The 18,640-nt window shown below is 39.9% G+C and overlaps 1 protein-coding gene across 1 annotated transcript in view; it reads left to right on the top strand.

The window, feature by feature from the left end:
• The window catches only part of Adam28 (ADAM metallopeptidase domain 28), a 34,698-nt gene extending 19,759 nt beyond the window's left edge, over positions 1 to 14,939 (top strand). The window contains exons 12-23 of the mRNA XM_090353729.1: positions 785 to 962; positions 2,540 to 2,629; positions 4,218 to 4,413; positions 4,864 to 4,966; positions 6,961 to 7,120; positions 7,731 to 7,811; positions 8,076 to 8,154; positions 9,846 to 9,954; positions 11,436 to 11,514; positions 12,357 to 12,425; positions 13,290 to 13,355; positions 14,840 to 14,939. Coding sequence (XP_090209855.1) covers positions 785 to 962; positions 2,540 to 2,629; positions 4,218 to 4,413; positions 4,864 to 4,966; positions 6,961 to 7,120; positions 7,731 to 7,811; positions 8,076 to 8,154; positions 9,846 to 9,954; positions 11,436 to 11,514; positions 12,357 to 12,425; positions 13,290 to 13,355; positions 14,840 to 14,860 — 1,231 coding nt within the window. The 3' untranslated portion in view covers positions 14,861 to 14,939. The remainder of the gene's footprint in view (positions 1 to 784; positions 963 to 2,539; positions 2,630 to 4,217; positions 4,414 to 4,863; positions 4,967 to 6,960; positions 7,121 to 7,730; positions 7,812 to 8,075; positions 8,155 to 9,845; positions 9,955 to 11,435; positions 11,515 to 12,356; positions 12,426 to 13,289; positions 13,356 to 14,839) is intronic.
• The last annotated feature ends 3,701 nt before the right edge of the window (positions 14,940 to 18,640 follow it).

Genomic DNA, 18,640 nt, shown 5'->3' on the forward strand with positions numbered 1-18,640 from the left:
CCCCCACAGCTCACACAAGCTAGGATTATGCTCCCATGCTTTTTACAAAATAGGAAAAGGCTTTGTTAGTAATGTGTGGACCGGCTCATTTTTCCCAGATATTATTGCATTAAAAGTTTTTATCTTGTTGATGTGATGAAAAAATTGTTATTTGGCTCTTTACCTAAGGGCATATGAATTTTCTTAGACATATAGATACATGTGACTTTATCTTAAGGATTTGTCAAGTGGTCTAAGACTGAAAAGATTAACTAAATAAGCCAGAAGCAGTTTTTGTTTTATTAAAAAATGGTCTGGATGGTCCACTTTGAGATATGACTACATTTTCTCATTAAACTAGAAGAGTGCTTTGTATCCAATCCAAGCAGGTTATTGGGACATGCAAATGAGGATGTCCTAATTTAGCATTTGCTTGGTGCATTTGATTTGGTCTTTTCTTGTGTGTGTGTGCTGGTCCTGAGGCTTAAACTCAGTGCCTGGATGCTCTCCTTGAATTTTGTGCTCAAGGTTGGTACTCTACCACTTGAGCCAAGATTCCACTTTGGCTATTTTAGTGATTAATTGGAAATAAGAGTCTCGTGGACTCTCCTCTCTGAACTGACTTTGAACTATGGTCCTTACTTCCCAGCCTCCTGAGTAGCCAGGATTGCAGGGCGAGCCACCAGAGCCTGGCTAGATGTAGTTTTTTGGGACAGGTTGTAGGTCTAATTGTACGTAATTTCAGACATTGCCTTCCATATGGTAGACATATCGCATTGCATTTCCTCTTGCTTTGTCTTCACAGGTTTCACATGCCCACAGACTTCAGTTCCTGCAGCCGCACCAACTATGACAGGTTCCTTGAAAATAAAGCACCAAATTGTCTTTTAAACACTCCATTACCCACAGATATCCTATCTGTCCCCGTGTGTGGAAACCAGCTGGTAGAAATGGGAGAGGATTGTGACTGTGGGACCCCAGAGGTACTGCCAAGCCTTTCCCAATCCATCCATTCATTTAGCAACTGCTTAGAAGCTAAGCTATGGAGGAGAAGGTGGATTGCTTCATATTGTGTTTGCTGTCATTTTGGCTCTGTCATGGCTAGGCATTTTTCAGGCCCATCTCTCAGTAGAGCTTGTGACTGTCTATCTCCAGGTCCTCCCCATTTTTCTATCTTTTAAAAATAGACTTATCATCCCAACCTCACGTGTGTTGGAAATACTCCAATGACTCCATGGACATTCCTTTAGGTGCAGCACTGTGACAGTGCTGACAGAGGACAAATAGCTCCTTGGCTCAAAGTCACAGAACTGGGTGCTGGAAGAGCCCCAATCTGGATCTACATGCATCTGTTTCTAGAATTCCAGCCCTGGCCATACATCTGGCAGGTTCTGTGCCTCTGTGGGATTCCAAGGTTGCTACTGTGAGAATCTTGCCCTGTTCTCATCCTGTTCTTGGTGCAGCCAAGATTCTCAACCAGGCCTTCATCCTCTCATCCCCAACCCTAATGCATGAATCCTTCAAAATACTACCATACATGCAGGAAGTGTGACGACTCCGAGGTGATGTTTGCAATTGAATAAAGCACAAAGGTATTAACTCCCACAAGTCTTGTGCAAGCACACTTCCAATTTCCCAGAAGCATATCAGGGGACTAAGATGAATTACATTGCTTTAAATAGAATTAAATGTCAGAATCGGATGAAAAATGTGTCTTCAGCTTTTTAGTACTTATTATGGAGAGTAAATTTAGTTAGATACATAACTAATAACTAATTATGTCCTATGAGGATTTAATAACTTTTTATCACATAGTTATATATATTTTTTTAAAAAAACAACTTTCTCTTTTGTTTCCCTCATATTTTATTAAGAAGAACAGCTTGTTTGGGTTTTGGAATTCTTGTTTTTAAAAATAATTATTGGGAGAGATGGGGGAGAATGAAGAAGGGAGTGACGGCCAAGATCAAGATGCATTGTACTCATAAACTCCTTTGCACAACTACTTAAGGAAAATAAACAGAGAGACAAACACAGCTGTTGATATGAGGTTAGAGAAAATACATCTAAGTTAAATTTGAAAAGAAAAAAGAGACATTTAAGTTTAAAACATATGTAAGAACTGGGTGCCAGTAGCTAACACCTGTAATCCTAGCTAAACAGGAAGCTGAGATCTGAGGATCATGGTTCAGGAAAACCTGTGATTCTTATCTCCATTTAACCACCAGAAAACTGGAAGTGGTGCTGTAGCTCAAAGCAGGAGAGTACTAGCCTTGAGGGAAAAAGCTCAGGGACAGCACCCAGGTCCTGAGTTCAAGGCCCATGACTGCACCCAAAAAATCCGAAACAAAGCCGACATGTCAGTACAAATCAGGCAAATATAGACTACCAGTTGCTCCAGAAACATTTTAGATGTTGTTTCTAAATTATGTATTTTCCTAAAAATCACTTTTAGAGTCTACCAAATCAATGTGCCTGACATATAAATTATGTTATAAATTGCTGAAATAAGAGAAAAAGAAGTAATCCATTGTTTACATTTGCTTCTGGTGATTCTTAGGAATGTACAAACCTTTGCTGTGATGCTAAAACCTGTAAAATTAAAGCAGGCCTTCGGTGTGTTTTTGGAGAATGCTGTGAAAGATGCCAGGTAAAGTTAGTTTGTATTGTTTTAGTAATTGTGGTCATTTTTTCTACATTAACATCTTAGTTGTTATGTTCAGGGAAATAGCCAAAACAACAGTTTTCTCTCTGTAAAGTGCTGCCATCATTTGCTAAACATTCCTAAAGGGCTTTCCATGTAAAGCCTGTTTCATCTTCTCAGGACAGTGTAAAGTAAGGCTCTCTCTTGCTTGTGGGGAAACAGAGGCTCAGCATGGAAAATGTGGAAAATATCCCTTTGAGTTAGACCGCAGGCTCATCTGGAATATTATTATGACAAATAAAAGGAGCTGGACACAGAAATTGAAATAAATAGTGTATAGTCTCCTGTGGATGCAAAATCTTAAAAAGTTGAATAGATGAATATGAAAACAAGAATTGCCGTTAAGCGCCTGGAAATAAGCAAGCTCAGACTCACAAACATAACAGCCAAATGGACATCCAGATTCCTTCCTCTGTCCCACCAGTTGTAGAAAACCAGAGCAGAAATTTGCAATGGAAGAGATCCAAAGAGGCTTGAGCAGGGAAGCATGCCATTCACCTTACCTAGGAAAGAAAAGGAATGGGAGAGTGCAGTCAAGAATGCAGTCGGTGTATATCCTACCAAAGAAGAAGAGTGAGGGAAGGAGTGGGTAAAGGGAGGGATGGGGAGACTGTTGAAAAGGACCGCATTGATCAAGATGCTTTATTAAAGGGCAACTCTTTGAGCAACTACTTAAGATATCTTTTTAAAAATCATTTAAAAACTGAAAGATTTTAAGTTTGAAAAAGTAAAAAATTTCCAGATGAGGAAAAGCAAAGAGAGCAGGAGTGGTTCATGTGGCCGCTGGTAAGAAGGCCAGTCTGAATGATACAAGGGGGCTGAATTTGAAGGAGGTCATAAACTCCCACCATAAACTTGGGAGTTGGAGCTGCAAGTGGGACCCAGGCAAGGAGTGTGTGCAGTGAGACTCTGCCAACCACCGGTCCTTCCCATTCCAGGACAGGCAGAGCTTGTTTCACTAGGAGTTCTCTGAGGAAATATGAGCAGCAATGCAATGCAACTAAGTCAGTGCATGGAATGAGGATTTGGTTATTTGTTTCTACATAGGAAATCTTTGCCTAGGGAGCAGGGAGTAGAAAGGAAATGTCTGAACCCATAATAAAAGGAATTAAAATGGGAAACTTGATGCCTGGGAAAGTCTGGAAGTGTGCTGCTCAGGTACTTTGTAAGAACAGCTTCCTTTATGCAAAAGATTTACTTCAAACATTGGGGGTGCAAATCTTTCTTAAACTCTCCATCAAGATACATTCAATGAAAGAAGAAATGATTCACATCGCTGCTAGGTTTATTTTTTTCCTGACTTTTCTAGTTTACATTTCTTGAGTTATTATTATACTACCCACACAAGAAATGATATGACAAGAAACTGTTTACAGTACAGAATAAATCCGTGACTCCAAATGCCATACCCAAACAGACCAAAGTGGAAGAGATCTGTGATAGTAGGAAAAAGGAGGAGGATAACAGACTCCTCCCTTCCTCCCTCCTTCCCTCCCCCCCCCCCCTCTCTCCCTCTCTCCCTCTCTCCCTGCAGTTTAAAAAGGCTGGGGTGGTGTGTCGAGCAGCAAAGGATGAATGTGACCTGCCTGAAATGTGTGATGGCAAATCCAGTCACTGTGCAGAGGACAGGTTCAGAGTCAATGGCTTCCCCTGCAGCAATGGTGGGGGCTACTGCTTGCTGGGGAGATGCCCCACCCTGGAGCAGCAGTGCAGAGGGCTCTGGGGCCCAGGTAGGGCACACACCCTTCTCTCTGTGCTCATCCAGAGAAAGCAACAGGTGGCAGGGGGGGTGGCACCTGAAGGGGCATCCTCACCTCTGAAAATATAGTTATATTTATTTCTTTACATATTATGCTATATATAAGATATATAAATATATGGTGTTTTCTTATTAATAAAATCAGACTTACAAGAATATTATATATAAATAGATGTACATATCTTCAAGTTATATGTGCAAATCATATATGAAAGCATAAGTTTATTGCCTAGTTTTGGTACTTTCTCTAAGATATTTCATTATGTATATGCAAAAATCCCCAAATCGAAGGAAAACACCCCAAAATTCAAGACAGTTCTGTGTTGGAGATGTTTGGATAAGGGTTACCCAAACTATATTTCCAATGTTCTTTTCAATATCTTATTAATCCTGTCTCCTTTCTCTCTGTGCATGGTGCAAGAAACAAAGGTGGCAGAGAAGTCATGTTATCACAGGAATGAAGATGGGTCACAGTATGGATACTGTCACCTAGTGAATGGCACCCCCGTCCCCTGTGAAGCAAAGTGAGTGGCTTTGGTGTCTGAGCCCTTCTGCCCTGGAGGTGACGCACGGCCAGCCCAATACTTAGTCCTACTCAGGAAAAGTGATTTCAGCCCCATTCACTCGACATAACTCACCAAGTAACTTCCTCTAGTCCTTCATAGTGGATGCCGCAGGTGTGGGTACCAAGTGCAGTTAAGAGAGATGAATGTTCAAGATGGGATGTACAGCTCTGCAGGAGTCGGGTTGCAAATTTGCTCATGAATTTCCCAGCAGCCTTTAGATGCTTTGTACAACCTATTGGTTTTTCATTATAAGTCTTGGGTAGATATTGTCATTTACCCTGAGAAACACCAGAAACAGGGAAGGTACAGGTTGGCTTATATATGCTATGGACTTGTTTGGAGGAAAAATATAGTTAAAAAATAAGATTGAGGGGCCGGGAGTTTGACCTAGTGGTTAAAGTGCTTGCCTAGCATGCATGAAGACCTGGGTTCGATTCCTTGGTACCACATCTAGAAAAAAGCCAGAAGTGGTGCTGAGGCTCAAGTGGTAGAGCTCTAGCCTTGAGAAAGTCCAAGGACAGGGCTCAGGCCCTGAGCTCAAGCCCAGGACTGGCAAAAATAAGATTGACAATCCACCCAAATAGACGGTTTGATTTTTTAAATATTGATATTCTAGAAAGAATTCAGCTCATAGAAGATGAACTTGAGATTTTTCTACATAATTTCTTTCCTTTGTTGTTGTTAGTGGTGATGGTGGTTGTGGGGTTTGAACTCAGGACCTGGGTGCTGTCTCTGAGTGAGTTTTGCTCAATGCTAGCACTCTAGCACTTTCCTCCCCCAGCTCCACTTCCTCTTCCTTCTAATTTTAAGGTTATCTTTAAAACCCAACATATTATAGATTAAATTATATCTGCTGTCTGCATATTTGTATATACAATGTAATTTAGCAACAGGATGCTGAACAAAATCAGTTTTTCTACTGAGCACTTAACGTTGTCAGAGGATAATAATAAAAAAATTGTGTACATTTTCTGACTTTTACATGAAACAATTGAATCTAATTTGATAGGCTTTGTCTTTACTTAAAACTTTTTTTGGTGGTACATGAATGGCTTTATTAGGTGGTGAGCAGATACAGTTTAATCTGCAGACCTAGGAAGTTCTTTTATTGATTCCACTCAGTGTCTTAGAGGATTGCTCAGCTATGCTAAAACCGACTAGAATTGAGGTGAGGCTCTCTGTTAGAAATATTCTTCTGAAAGCTATAATCTCTAATATGTAACTCTGTGTTCTTGGATGCCCTGGTGATGTTTGATCCTACTTCTATGCACCATTTCACTCCATTATGCCTTGACCACCATTCTCAAGTGTTTCTTTCTTTTTTGGGGGGAGGGGAGTCATGGGGCTTGAACTCTGCCTGGACTCTGTCCCTAAGCTCTTCAGCTCAAGGCTACTGCCCTACCCTTGAGCCAAGTCCCACTTCCCCTTTGCTAGAGGATAATTGGAGATAAGAGTCTCAAGTCCTTTCATGAGCGGGCTGACTTTGAACCTTGATCCTCAGTTCTCAGCCCCCAGAGTAGCTAGGATTACAGACGTGAGCCACCATGCCCAGATCAAGAGTTTCTTTTGGTCTACATGGCTTCTGTGGTAACTATTCAACCTCAATCTGCAAAAAGGAGAAAACTCAAAGAGGACACATCCCTGCATCTAAGACCACTTTCTAAAATCTAGACTTCAGACTGATTTGTTCCTATTGGCTAGAACTCTGGCAACTAACAAAAACTAGCTATGGGAATATGAGAAATTTGTTTACCAGAGCAACAGTGAGTTTTGGGAATATTTAGGGTTCCTGTTACTGAGGAATAGTGGGAAATGGATAGAAAGTACAAGGAGAAGTCTCTGCTAAGGAACAATTCTGTTAATTAAACATTAATAGCCACAGAGTAGGTCTACACTTGGGTAAAACTGTAATTGGGGTGTTCAATCCATTTTGATGGCTTTTTTTTCTTTAGAGATATCATGTGTGGGAAGCTGTTTTGTCACGGTGGGTCAGGTAAACTACCCTGGAAGGGATTTACAATGACTTTCAGGACGTGTAAACTGTTTGATCCTGAAGACCCGGATCAAGGACTGGACATGGTAGCCAATGGGACCAAATGTGGAAATAACAAGGTAACGTGAACTTACAGCTTTCAGTGTCAGTCATGTGCTTTGTCCTCTTGCTTTCCAGTTACTCAGTAGCTGTCTTATTTCCTAGCTTGGGCTTAAGTCCAGACCACTGAACAATTAATAAAATAAAAACCTAATGGTAGAAAACGTCACGAAGAGCAAGAACAAGCATAATGTTGTTAATATTCTCAACACTGATGGTGAAATTTACAAATAATGACTTTTACAGGCAGGATTTTAAAAACAGTACGAATAACATTGTCATCACCAATGACTGAGCATGTTATTGAATTTACTTAACTTTCTTCCATCTTTTTCAATGTGAATTAACTTATAGATGGCTCTGAAGTTTGTGGTTCAGCTTCCATATGTCTCCGAAAAACTTTTAGAGAATAGATATAAAACGGTGGATGAGATGGACATAACCTTTGGAATCTGAAAACCAAAAGACAGTTTTAGAGAAGTTTTAAGCACTGATGGCTTGCAATTAAAATGGTAGTTGGCTACAGCAACAAGTTCTTACAGCATTTATCTTCCTTCTCTGTTTCCTGCAATGCATGCCACTGCCAAGGGGAGAAATAGCACCTCCTCCTTCTCCCCCCCTCACTTTCAGGTGTGCATCAACGCGGAATGTGTGGATGTGGAGAGGATCTACAAGTCCACTAACTGCTCCTCCAAGTGCAAGGGCCACGCGGTACGTGGTAGAGGGCGGGTCCCCGGCCTGCTGTTGTTTTAGGCCAGTTGCAATGAAGCTGAGCGATGCTTTCCTCTTCCATCATTAAAGTTCTTAGGTTTACTTGACCCTCAGCAGTTCTATAGGGGATGAGGCATTTCTGAGGAGCTCTTTCACAGCTCCGGGAGGCAGCTGAAAGCCTCCAGGGCAGGGGTCCAGGCCTGCTTCAGGTTGGGCCTTACCATGGATGCCTGGGTGAGGGGTGTGGCCATTCTTCTCCTGCAGGTGTGTGACCACAAGCTGCAATGCCAGTGTAAGGAAGGATGGGCTCCGCCTGACTGCGAGGATTCCTTCGCTGTCTTCCGTGGGTAACACTACAGGGCCCTGAGACCTAGAGAGAATGGGTCTTTTCTCCCAAGCTTTGTTCCTTATCATAAGGATTCTTGCTTCCTCTTTGCTCTCCTTGTAATATTACTCTTTGGTAGTTATTGATTTTATATAGATTATTTATATGTGTGTATATACATATATAAGAAACATATAATATATATAATATAATGTATATCATATAGTATATGTAGTATTGTACATATTGCATATAGTATATTATATACATATTATATACAAATGTTATTTATATAATATGTAGTTTTATATATTATATGCAGTTATATATAATATTGTATACAATTGTATGTATATTTCATGTTGTATATATTACACATATTGTATATAATTGTTATATGTTACATACTATATTGCATATAATACATATGCAGTAGGGTGGGGACACTCAGCGTCAGTTTCCATGGTGAAGAGGACTTTGAGGAGGGAGCTGCTTTTTCTCTCCTCTCCTTCCTGACCTTCCCTCCTTAGCTGGTCCAGCTTGGGTGCCTGGATGCCGTCTCTGTGCTACTTTCCAGGCTCCTTGATCATATGCCCTGGCCCATGAAGAGCAAGTCTTGAGCTTCCTCCTAAAGGCTGGGGAAGTTCTGTTCTGTGCACTGGGGATAGGGTGTTGGGAGGGGACTGAATGGACCATCCTTTTGAATTCAGATTCTTCAGATTTTTCCTCTGGCACATCCTTCTCTGGTTTGCTATTTGTCTACCCATATCCCTTAACTTTCTATTCTTCAGGAGCTTCTAAAATATTTCTGCTTTTGTAGTGTTCTATAATGTAATTGCACACATATGCACCATTTGGGGATTTGTCATGCATTTGTATAGAGTAGGGAAATGTCAATATGTGTGTGCAATCACAATGGTGAAGTCTTCTTGCATGTATAGAGCATTTTACCTAGTTACTGTGTTGCAAACCTCTGCAAGGAGATCAGTGACTGCATTGAGTTCCAGGCCTGAGCCACCTGGTCTCCTGTAGTTTTAGGTTATTGTAAGAGCAATGAATACTTGAGAAAGCAAAAGATTGAATCTATGCTCATTACTTGAAGCCAAGGTAAAAGCACACACTGGGGAATAGTCACTCAAATCACACCCCAGATCTCAGGTTCCATGAGTTACTTTTCTGGCCATCATTATCCTAATATGGAACAAATGGACCCCTTAGCTGTGTCTCTACCACTATCATCACTGACTTCGCAGCTCTTTGTTGCTGAGAGGAATACAATACATTTTTTCCCTTTTACTTGCTTTATTTTTCCCTTTTACTTGCTTCACCTTCTCCTTTACTCCATATTATTTTCTAGTTTCCCAGCCCTCATCTTCTCACCATTTACAAACATCCCTTCAAAGAATACTCAGGAGAATGATGCTTGCTTCCTTCCACCGTAAGCATTTCCTAAGTATGTACCCTTGATTTCCTCTTCATAAACATGAACACAATAACCATGGCCAAACCTCTCTTCATGTACCTGGCTATGAGAGGTCTCCTAGAAGAGATCTCTTTTTGGAAAAGATAGATGGAAGTTGTGGCAAATAGGAAAACCAGGTCTGGATGGATGGATGGATGGATGGATGGATGGATGGATGGGTGGGTGGATGGATGGATGGATGGAAATTCCTCATGCCCTCAGTAGGTTCCCGGCTTCTCTGTTGCAGACTTCTCCATTGTGGTGGGGGTTCTCTTCCCAATGGCTGTCATTTTGGTCATAGTCACGATAATAATCCGGCGCCAAGGTGCCCGAAGAAAGCAGAAGAAGGTGCAGAGGTAAGCCTTGCTCTTCCTGCGGGGCCTCTGAGACCCCTGTTGGCATTTACAGTGCAGTGTGACCTATGAATTTAACTTATGCATCTGTACATATGGACACATTCTTCTTGGTCTAGATATTGAGCTTCCCTTCTATTGGGAAATCAGTAAAATTTCACAGCCAGCCATGTGTCTTTTTCTACTAGTAGTCAGTCTATCTATACTTAATGGTAAGATTGACATTAACTCTCATTATCAAAGATTTTCACACCTATGGCAAGACCACAGGATTAGCATTAATTAGTCATGCTCATTATATGATAAACATTGTATTTAAGACCTTTGCTATCCACTGTTAACTTAATCCTCACAGGCACATCATCAGGTAATTTCTTATCACTTGCACCTTAAAGATGAAAACGTGAATTCTGTTCATCCATAAAGTCCTGTAAGGTTAGGGGCTTTACTTTGGATTGGCATAGGAGAGCCTGGAGAGCTGAGCAACCATGCTTGCAGTCTTCCCAAGCAAGTGGGCTAGCCCTTGTCTGAGTCCAGACGTGTTTACCTTTCACTCCTGGCATTGACGTGCCAGAAAATTATGCTTTGTTGATTTCTCAGTGCTGGGATTTGCTCAGGATTCTGTTCTTGCTAAGTAATAGCTCTGTAACACTTGAGACATATCCTAACACAGCCCTTGTTTTTCCCACAGTTCTTTGTCAAATATTTATTTAGGCCAGCCTGAACTGTAATCCTTATATTTACATCTCTCAAGTAGTTTGGATAACAGGCCTTTGCTACCACACTTAGCTGTATCGATTGCAATCGGTAAGGGGAATGACAGGGGAAGGCCGCTCATTAACTTATTATCTAGGCTAGTCTCAAACCCTCTTCCTCCTGATTTTTGACTCCCAAATAGGATTATAGATGTAAGCTACCATGTCCACCTTTTTCTTATCACTTTAAAATACTGATTTATTCATTCATAATGAGAATTTAATAAATATTAAATGAACAAAAATGCTATAGTTTAGGTTAAAATTGGTTGCAACATTATTTTAAAAACAGAATCAGGATCAGGCGTTTGGCCTAGTGGTAGAATGCTTGCCTAACATGCATGAAGACTGGGGTTCGATTCCTCGGTACCACATACACAGAAAAAGCTGGAAGTGTTGCTGTGGCTCATGTGGTAGAATGCTAGCCATAAGAAAGCCCAAGAACAGTGCTCAGGTTCTGAGTTCAAGCCCCAGGATTGACGAAAAACAAAAACAAAAACAGAATCGGAATCACTGTACGGTAGAAAATAAGGAAAGTGATTATAAATTTCAGGATAATGGTGGTACATTCCAAGAACTGAAGGCTAGAGCGTGTTCTGGGAAGCTGTTATAAAAAGTCAGTCCATAACGGAGTCTGGCACCGTGGGTAAGGAAAGTTGATCATCACTGCTGAGATTTCACAGTGTGCTCAAGGAATTTATCCATTTCTATGATGCATTTTATTTACAGGCCTCTGTCCACCACAAATACCAGGCCACACAAGCAGAAGTCTAAACCCCAGATGCTGAAAGCTGTGCAATCCCAAGAGGTGAATTCCAGTGGATTCTTTCAGCCACACTGACAGCTTGTGATTTCTCCCTTCTGTCTCCTGTTTGCATTCTTCCTACTAGTGATACCCTCTTCTCCCACACTGTTTAGGGTATAGCAAGGATTTTATGGGCCCCATAACACCCTGCTCAGAGAATTCTCCTTTGTTTATTATTGATCACAAAATGAATTCCTCCTCTGGGGAGGGAGTAGTGGTAAAGGGGAGTGCAGGAAGGGGAAACAGATGCAGTCATGCCACTCAGTAGACATTGAGTGGAAACTGATCTGTGTAACTTATGGGCGGGGAGGGCACGGGAAGCTGGGAAAAGGTAAAGGAAGGGGTGGTAGTGTCAGAAAGAGAGAAATGCTCATGAAGTGGTAGGCCTTCTGTACAACACATTGAGGGTCACAATACAATTTTTTTAAATAACAGAATTCCTGAAATCCAGGGACCACATTGCTGCTGGAGCTCATGAAATAAAAAGGGACATTTAGAACAGCGAGAGAAGACACCAGAAGTCTATTTCTGTCTCTCTCTTCTCGATGCTAAATTGATTTTCTATTTGTATAGTAATATTTACAGAAGGCAATAAGCCTTCGTTATGTTTTACAAGTTCAGTGATTTTAGATGAGGCTTATGAATGACATGCCATTGTGTTTCTGGTGGGAAGTTTCCAGTGTAGCCCTTCTCTGTAGTGTGCCATCCAGGCCACGGTGACTTCCAGCCTGGTCTCCTGATGTCGGGGTACTTACAAGTTCCCATATCTTGAAAGGCCTACTTGTTGGGAAGATGTGCTTATGAAACCCCTGATTTCACTTAACCATATGATGCCTTCCCCTTAGACAAATCACGTGCAGAAGCTTCCTGTGTCCAATCTGCCCGTGGAAAGCAATGAGCCTCCAGCTTCCATTGTAAGTTAGAAACTTCTTTTTCTGTATCTCTCAGTTCAACCTCCAGGAATAACTGGTCAAAGACACAGTGACCACAACCAATGGTTTATTCAGAAGGAGATTGACATTTGTATGCATACTAACATAAATTATACACGTTTCAAACGCCTTTGAAAATGGTAAATGTGAGACATCTAAGTCTCTCAGTTATATTCCTAAATTTAACTCCTCAAATTAAGACCCCAGGGCTGTGCAGTTGGTAAATCATTACAGTTACCAGTCTGCTTTATAAAGTATTCTTCTTAGCCAGCATAGCAGACACTGTAACAAAATAGCACAAAATCAATGAATGTAACCACAAATAGTATTTATTTCTCCCCATTCTGGAAATTGGAGACTCCAAGTTGAAGTTGCTGAAGAGCGAGTGTCTGGTGAGAATGTGCCTCCTAGCTTTTAGATATCTGACTTCTCCATTTTCTCGAAGAGAGAGGGAGTGAGACAGACAGGAATTTGGAATGGGGGAGGGGAGAAGCGGGAAAGGTAGAAGGAGAGGGAGAGAGCTTCAACCTCAAGCCCTAAGTATCTCCAAAACTCCCCAATTCAAATCATCACTTTGTGGAATAAGGGATTCAATATACAAGTATGTGGGAAGAATTAAGCATTCACTCCACACCAACAACTGTCATGGCAAATTGATTGCCCTTGGACGTGTGTCCAAATTGTACGTATTCACCTAAATAAAAGCAATGAAACTCACAGGTCTAGAATATTCCCATGGGTAGGTGTTTATATTCCCCATGCCTGAAAACAATTGAAATCATTTTATTCAGCACATGAATTTTCAGGACTAGTCTTTGCCCTGAGTTTTCTTTGTTTTCTTACTAGTTAATCACAAAGCCAAATTTTCCACCACCACCAATTCCTACATCTGTATCATCTTCCTATTTGCTGGTAAGTAAACATTGACCCTCTGAATGTTTCTGAGTCCACTGAGAATGTCATCACCAAATCCATGCTCAGTCCCTTTATCATCTATGTGCTCTGGAGACAAGTCTGGCATCTCCTGCACAGGCTCCTGAAATAGCAAAGCCCACTTGCTACATAAATGTTCCCAGGGCTATTGAATTCTACTGTGAAACAGCAGTTCTTTTATTTCATAATTGTTGAGAAATGATACTTTTCTTGTAAAAAGTTAAACATCTCATTTACACGATCACTTTTAGATTCTTATCCCAGAGGATATAAAATCTTATCATAATGGCATTTACTACAGTGTATTGGAGGTCAAACAAGGCTGTTACAGGCTTTTGTAGGAGATAGAGTATGAACAATAGATCCTAGGCAGGCAAACTGGGAATAAAAGTTAGGTGGTCAGGAAATGAAGGGTAGAATTCACTTATTAAATAGTTTCTGGGACTACTTCCCAGGTTTTATGTTCTTTATTTTTATAAACAAATTAAAAAATCCTAAAAATTTGGCATTTTCACTGGGAGAATACAAGTTACATATCCATGGAACTTTTAATTCCCCAAATAGAATTGATGCCAAACTGAACAATACTAATGTGTTCCAGTGGGGAGAATGTAAATGATTGCAGAATCTTTCAAGGGAAAAATCCATTGATGGTAGAGTATGAATGGACGCCTGGTATGGGGTAGAATTTAAATAAGAAAAGGGAAGATAACAAATAATTGCGTAAAGGAAATGAGTTTTGCTCAGGTGAGTAGAGTATTTCTTATTGATGGTGGGGGGCGTCAAGACTATGTTGTTCTGAATAGAATTCTCTTCACTTAGGCAGAGTCAGTGCCTTACCTTTGATAACAGTAGAGAGAAATGCCTTTGCATCTTTCTGGTAAATTAGTATCGGAAATGATATGCTCTATTCACCTGAGCAAGTAAGTCCACCTAGAAGAGTCGATTGCGGGAAGGGGAGGTGTTGAGGGTTAACATAAATATTGTGTTTCTGCAGGACTAGTAACAAAGAAGAAAGAGCTGAAGGGTGAGGTGAAAATTCCTCTTTTTCTCAGAACTGCTCCCTGAGGATAATGGGATGATGCAATCTCCCATGCTGTCCCAGCCAACCCACAAGTTTCCTCCTGGTTCCCTTTCCTCTGCATGTTAGGTTGCTTTTACAGAGAAACATTTGGATCTCTGGACACTTTTCCTTCTTTCTATACTGACCCACCTGTATCTCCACTTCATCCCAGCTGGTGCTCAGAAAAACCTGTTCAATGGGGTGTACCATTTCAGAGAATGAATTTCAGTTCCTTGAACATTCTATCTTTCTTACTTTCTTTTTTCTTTTCCTTCTTCCTTCCTTCTTTTCTTCCTCCTTCTTTCCTATTTACTATATTTATATCTATATCTAATTTATATTTATCTGTATCTAATTTTTAGGTAATATTAATCGTTTAATAATACAATCTTTTTTTAAGGGCTCAAATCCAAAAGTATGAAGCCATAGCTAAGCAATGACTGATGAACAAATGATGAAGCTGGAAGACTGGACAATTTAGGTGAAGAGATATGCTTGATTCCTCAAAAGGGTTAACATTCTTAATTTGTGTTATATTTTGAAGAGGTTAAGTAAAATTTTTCAAGAGAGACATCATCTTGAGAAAGTTTGTATTGATTACATTTTTTCTCTATACTCCTGGAAAAGACAATTTCCTACAAAGAAATCTATGAAACTTAAATCTCTACTTAGTTGATTTTATTCCAGAATCATCCCTCTTTCTTACCATAACGTTGGCTTATATAACTTGAACACCTTGATTTTCTGCTTTGAAAGGAATTATTGTATTCTCTAATTCAAATAAAACAAAAGAAAAATCAGGAGGGATGGGAAAATGTATTTCATTATTCTATGAGTTGCAACAGCTTGATTGGCTTAACCATTAACATATCAAATTTAAAACTCTCAGTTATGATAAAAATTATATAAACATCTTCTGTATCCTTATGTTGTTATAAGTTGTATTAGCTGTTTCATTTGAATTTTTCTATAATTGTATAAAATCTTTTTTTCTTTTTTTCTGTTACATTAATTGTACAAAGAAGTTTAGGTCTATTTCCAAACACAAATCTAATGCACTTTCATAAAATTCACACCCTAAAGAGTAAAATATTTCTAATTACATTTTTTATCACAGATACTTGCATAATTCAATTACTGGCATGCATAAAGTGAACTGTACTTTCTGTATAGGGAAAGTTTTCATGAAATCAAATAATATCATAAATCAGAAATTTGCAGACAGGTGGTCCACAGGCCTTTTTTTGACTACAGATGCAATACATTACACATAAATATGTTGACCACATCGGATTTAAAAATGTTCTAAATTTATTGCTAATATTTTTAAAGTGGAGGTCTTTCATAAACATCCAAATTCCCACTCTGGGAATGCAGTCAGATGGGTTTCAACATCAAAATCACATAAACCTTGCAAACCACAGTTTACTGGACCGAGGTCAACATTGTCCACTGAAGGCCAAATAGCTCATTTCTATTTTACCTTCAGAGCCTCAACTTTGTTCAGCTTCCATTTTTAATACAGACCATCCTGACTTTATCTCACAGATATAGCTTTATTATCTTAACTGAGTCATAATTATCTTATTTTCCTTGCCAGTGGTTGTTTTGAACATGAATATATAATACCTTGTTTTTGTCAATGAGATGAGAAAGAATGTTGGAAATGGCTGGAAAATGTTCCCTCCATTTTTCTGCTGGCTGTTGGTATCTGGTAGTGCTGATATTCCGAACAAGACATAGCAGAAAAGATGAACCAATTATTAATGATGTCATCGAACTGGTATAATAATAGTTCCTGACGTCATCCCAAACTTTTTGTGCCACTAATAAACATTTCTTATCCTTCAAGTCATCTTGGCATGGATTTTTCTCTGTCTTTGACTTAAAGCCATCCTAACTAGTGGAAGTTATCCTACTGCAGAAGCCTTTACACCACTAGCCTGCATGGATTCTCTGCATCTCAGCTGCATTGTTCTTGTTTGTGATCTGTTTCATCCATTTCCATCACTTCCCCGCTTTTGTTTAAAGAACATCTTGCCCATGAAGTTTATGTGGCAATCAAGAGAACGGAGGCCACAGTCCTCTTGAAAAGCCTTGGATTGCAGGTGAGAGTTTCTACACACCAGAAAAACAAAACTTTAGAGATTAGTTTTGGAGTGGCTCAATTTTTTGAGCTGTTGATAAATTTTAGATATGAGGCCTTTGTCTGTTCTATGGTTAGTGTAGGCTTTCTAGTTAATTTGCTAGCTATGTCCTTTGCCATACAGAAGCTCTGCAGTTTAATGCAGTCCCACTTATCCAGCTTTTCTCTGATTCGTTGTGTTTCTTGGTCCTTATTAAGAAAGCTTCAACCTGTGCCAAGGAGACCTAGAGTATCTCCAGTTCCTTCTTGTTTTCAGTGTATCGGCTTTTACTTTGAGGTCTTTGATCCATTTGGAGTTAATCGTAGTGCAGGGTGACAAAGAAGGATCCAATTTTAGTTTTCTGCAGGTGCTTAACCTGTTCTGCCAGCACCACTTGTTGAAGAGGCTGTCTTTCTTCCATTCTATTTTTTTGGCTCCCTTATCAAAGATTAAGTGAGCTGGGCCAAAAACTTAGAGTCTTCTCTGAAGAAGAAATTAGAATGGCCTATAGACACATGAAGAAATGCTCAACATCTCTTGTCATAAAAGAAATGCAAATCAAAACAACTCTAAGATTCCACCTCACTCCAGTTAGAATGGCCAGGATCAAGAAAGCTAATAACAACAGATGCTGGAGGGGATGTGGCCAGGAGGGATCACTACTACACTGTTGGTGGGAGTGCAAACTTGTTCAACCACTATGGAAAGCAGTATGGCAGTGCCTCAAAAGGCTAAACATAGAGCTCCCCTATGACCCAGCAATTCCACTACTTGGCATTTATCCAACCGTCCAGAAACAAGGGCATACTAAATCCACTAGCACAACAATGTTCATTGCAGCACTATTCACCATAGCAAAGATATGGAACCAACCCAGATGCCCCTCAGTTGATGAGTGGATCAACAAGATGTGGTATTTATACACAATGGAATTCTATGCTGCTGTCAGAAAGAACAACATCACCCCATTTGTTAGGAAATGGAAAGACTTAGAAAAATTCATATTAAGTGAAGTAAGCCAGATTCAAAGAAACATAGGCCCAATAATCTCCCTCATTTGTCATAATCAGTAGAAACCTTGGGCTCTCCTAGCAGAGATTCACAATAGAACAAAATCTAGATACATAAGGCCATATAGTATGACATTAAATGAAAGGACCTCTAGGACATAGAAACAAAAGCCATATAATGAGTGATTGTTGTCCTTAATGTACTATGTTATCTCTCATCTCTTTTACTGTCCCTTGGTTATTTCATATTGTTACAATATTTCACCTTGTTATCTGATATATTTTATATGTGCTTAATTGGTTGTTTGAAATAGGAGAGGGAAGGGGGGAAATCAAGTTGTGAAGGGGGAGGGGGGAGGGAAATGGGAAACAGGACATGAGAAAGGGTATCAATATTTGTGAAGTAATGTACCTTCTACCTGATGAATATAATGTAACCCTTCTATTAATTACAATAAAAATATATGAAAAAAAAACAAAACTTTGAAGGTAGCTCACATCTGTAATCCTAGCTAAGAAGCTGAGATCAAGAGAATAGTGATTTGAAGCCAGCCTGGCCAGAAACATCTGTGAGATTCAATCTTCAAAATGATCAACAAAAAAGCAAGACTGGAGGCTTGGGTCAAGAGGTAGAATGCCAGTTAAGAAAGCAAGCCAAATAGCCAATAGCCTGAATTTAAACCCTCATATAAACAATTAAAGACAAAGTGTAGCTGAGTTTGTAGTGTGAAGTTTCAGAACATGCTGTTCCGATCCACATTTGTTATGAGGAACAGTGATGAGGGGCACGTGGTAGCCATTTCCAAAGAAAGCCATCGTGGCACAAAGCATAAAGGAAGCATGGGGATTTTATGTGGGGAGTCTGTACATAGTCATATGGGAAAGCTCTTTAGGGGTGGGTATACCCACTCACCCCTAATGGTAAATGCCAGACACAAAATTTGGCCCATGCTTATGTTAAATTCATAGAGCATGTTTGAAAGTTTAAATTGGTAGATAGGAACAATTTGGGGAACACTTCGTTTCTACTACAAAGATGGCAGACACTAACACCTCTAGGCAAGC

Source organism: Megascapheus bottae, chromosome 20 (assembly GCF_031878675.1).
Source record: "Megascapheus bottae isolate mThoBot1 chromosome 20, mThoBot2.hap1, whole genome shotgun sequence".
NCBI classification, from domain to species: Eukaryota; Metazoa; Chordata; class Mammalia; order Rodentia; family Geomyidae; genus Megascapheus; species Megascapheus bottae.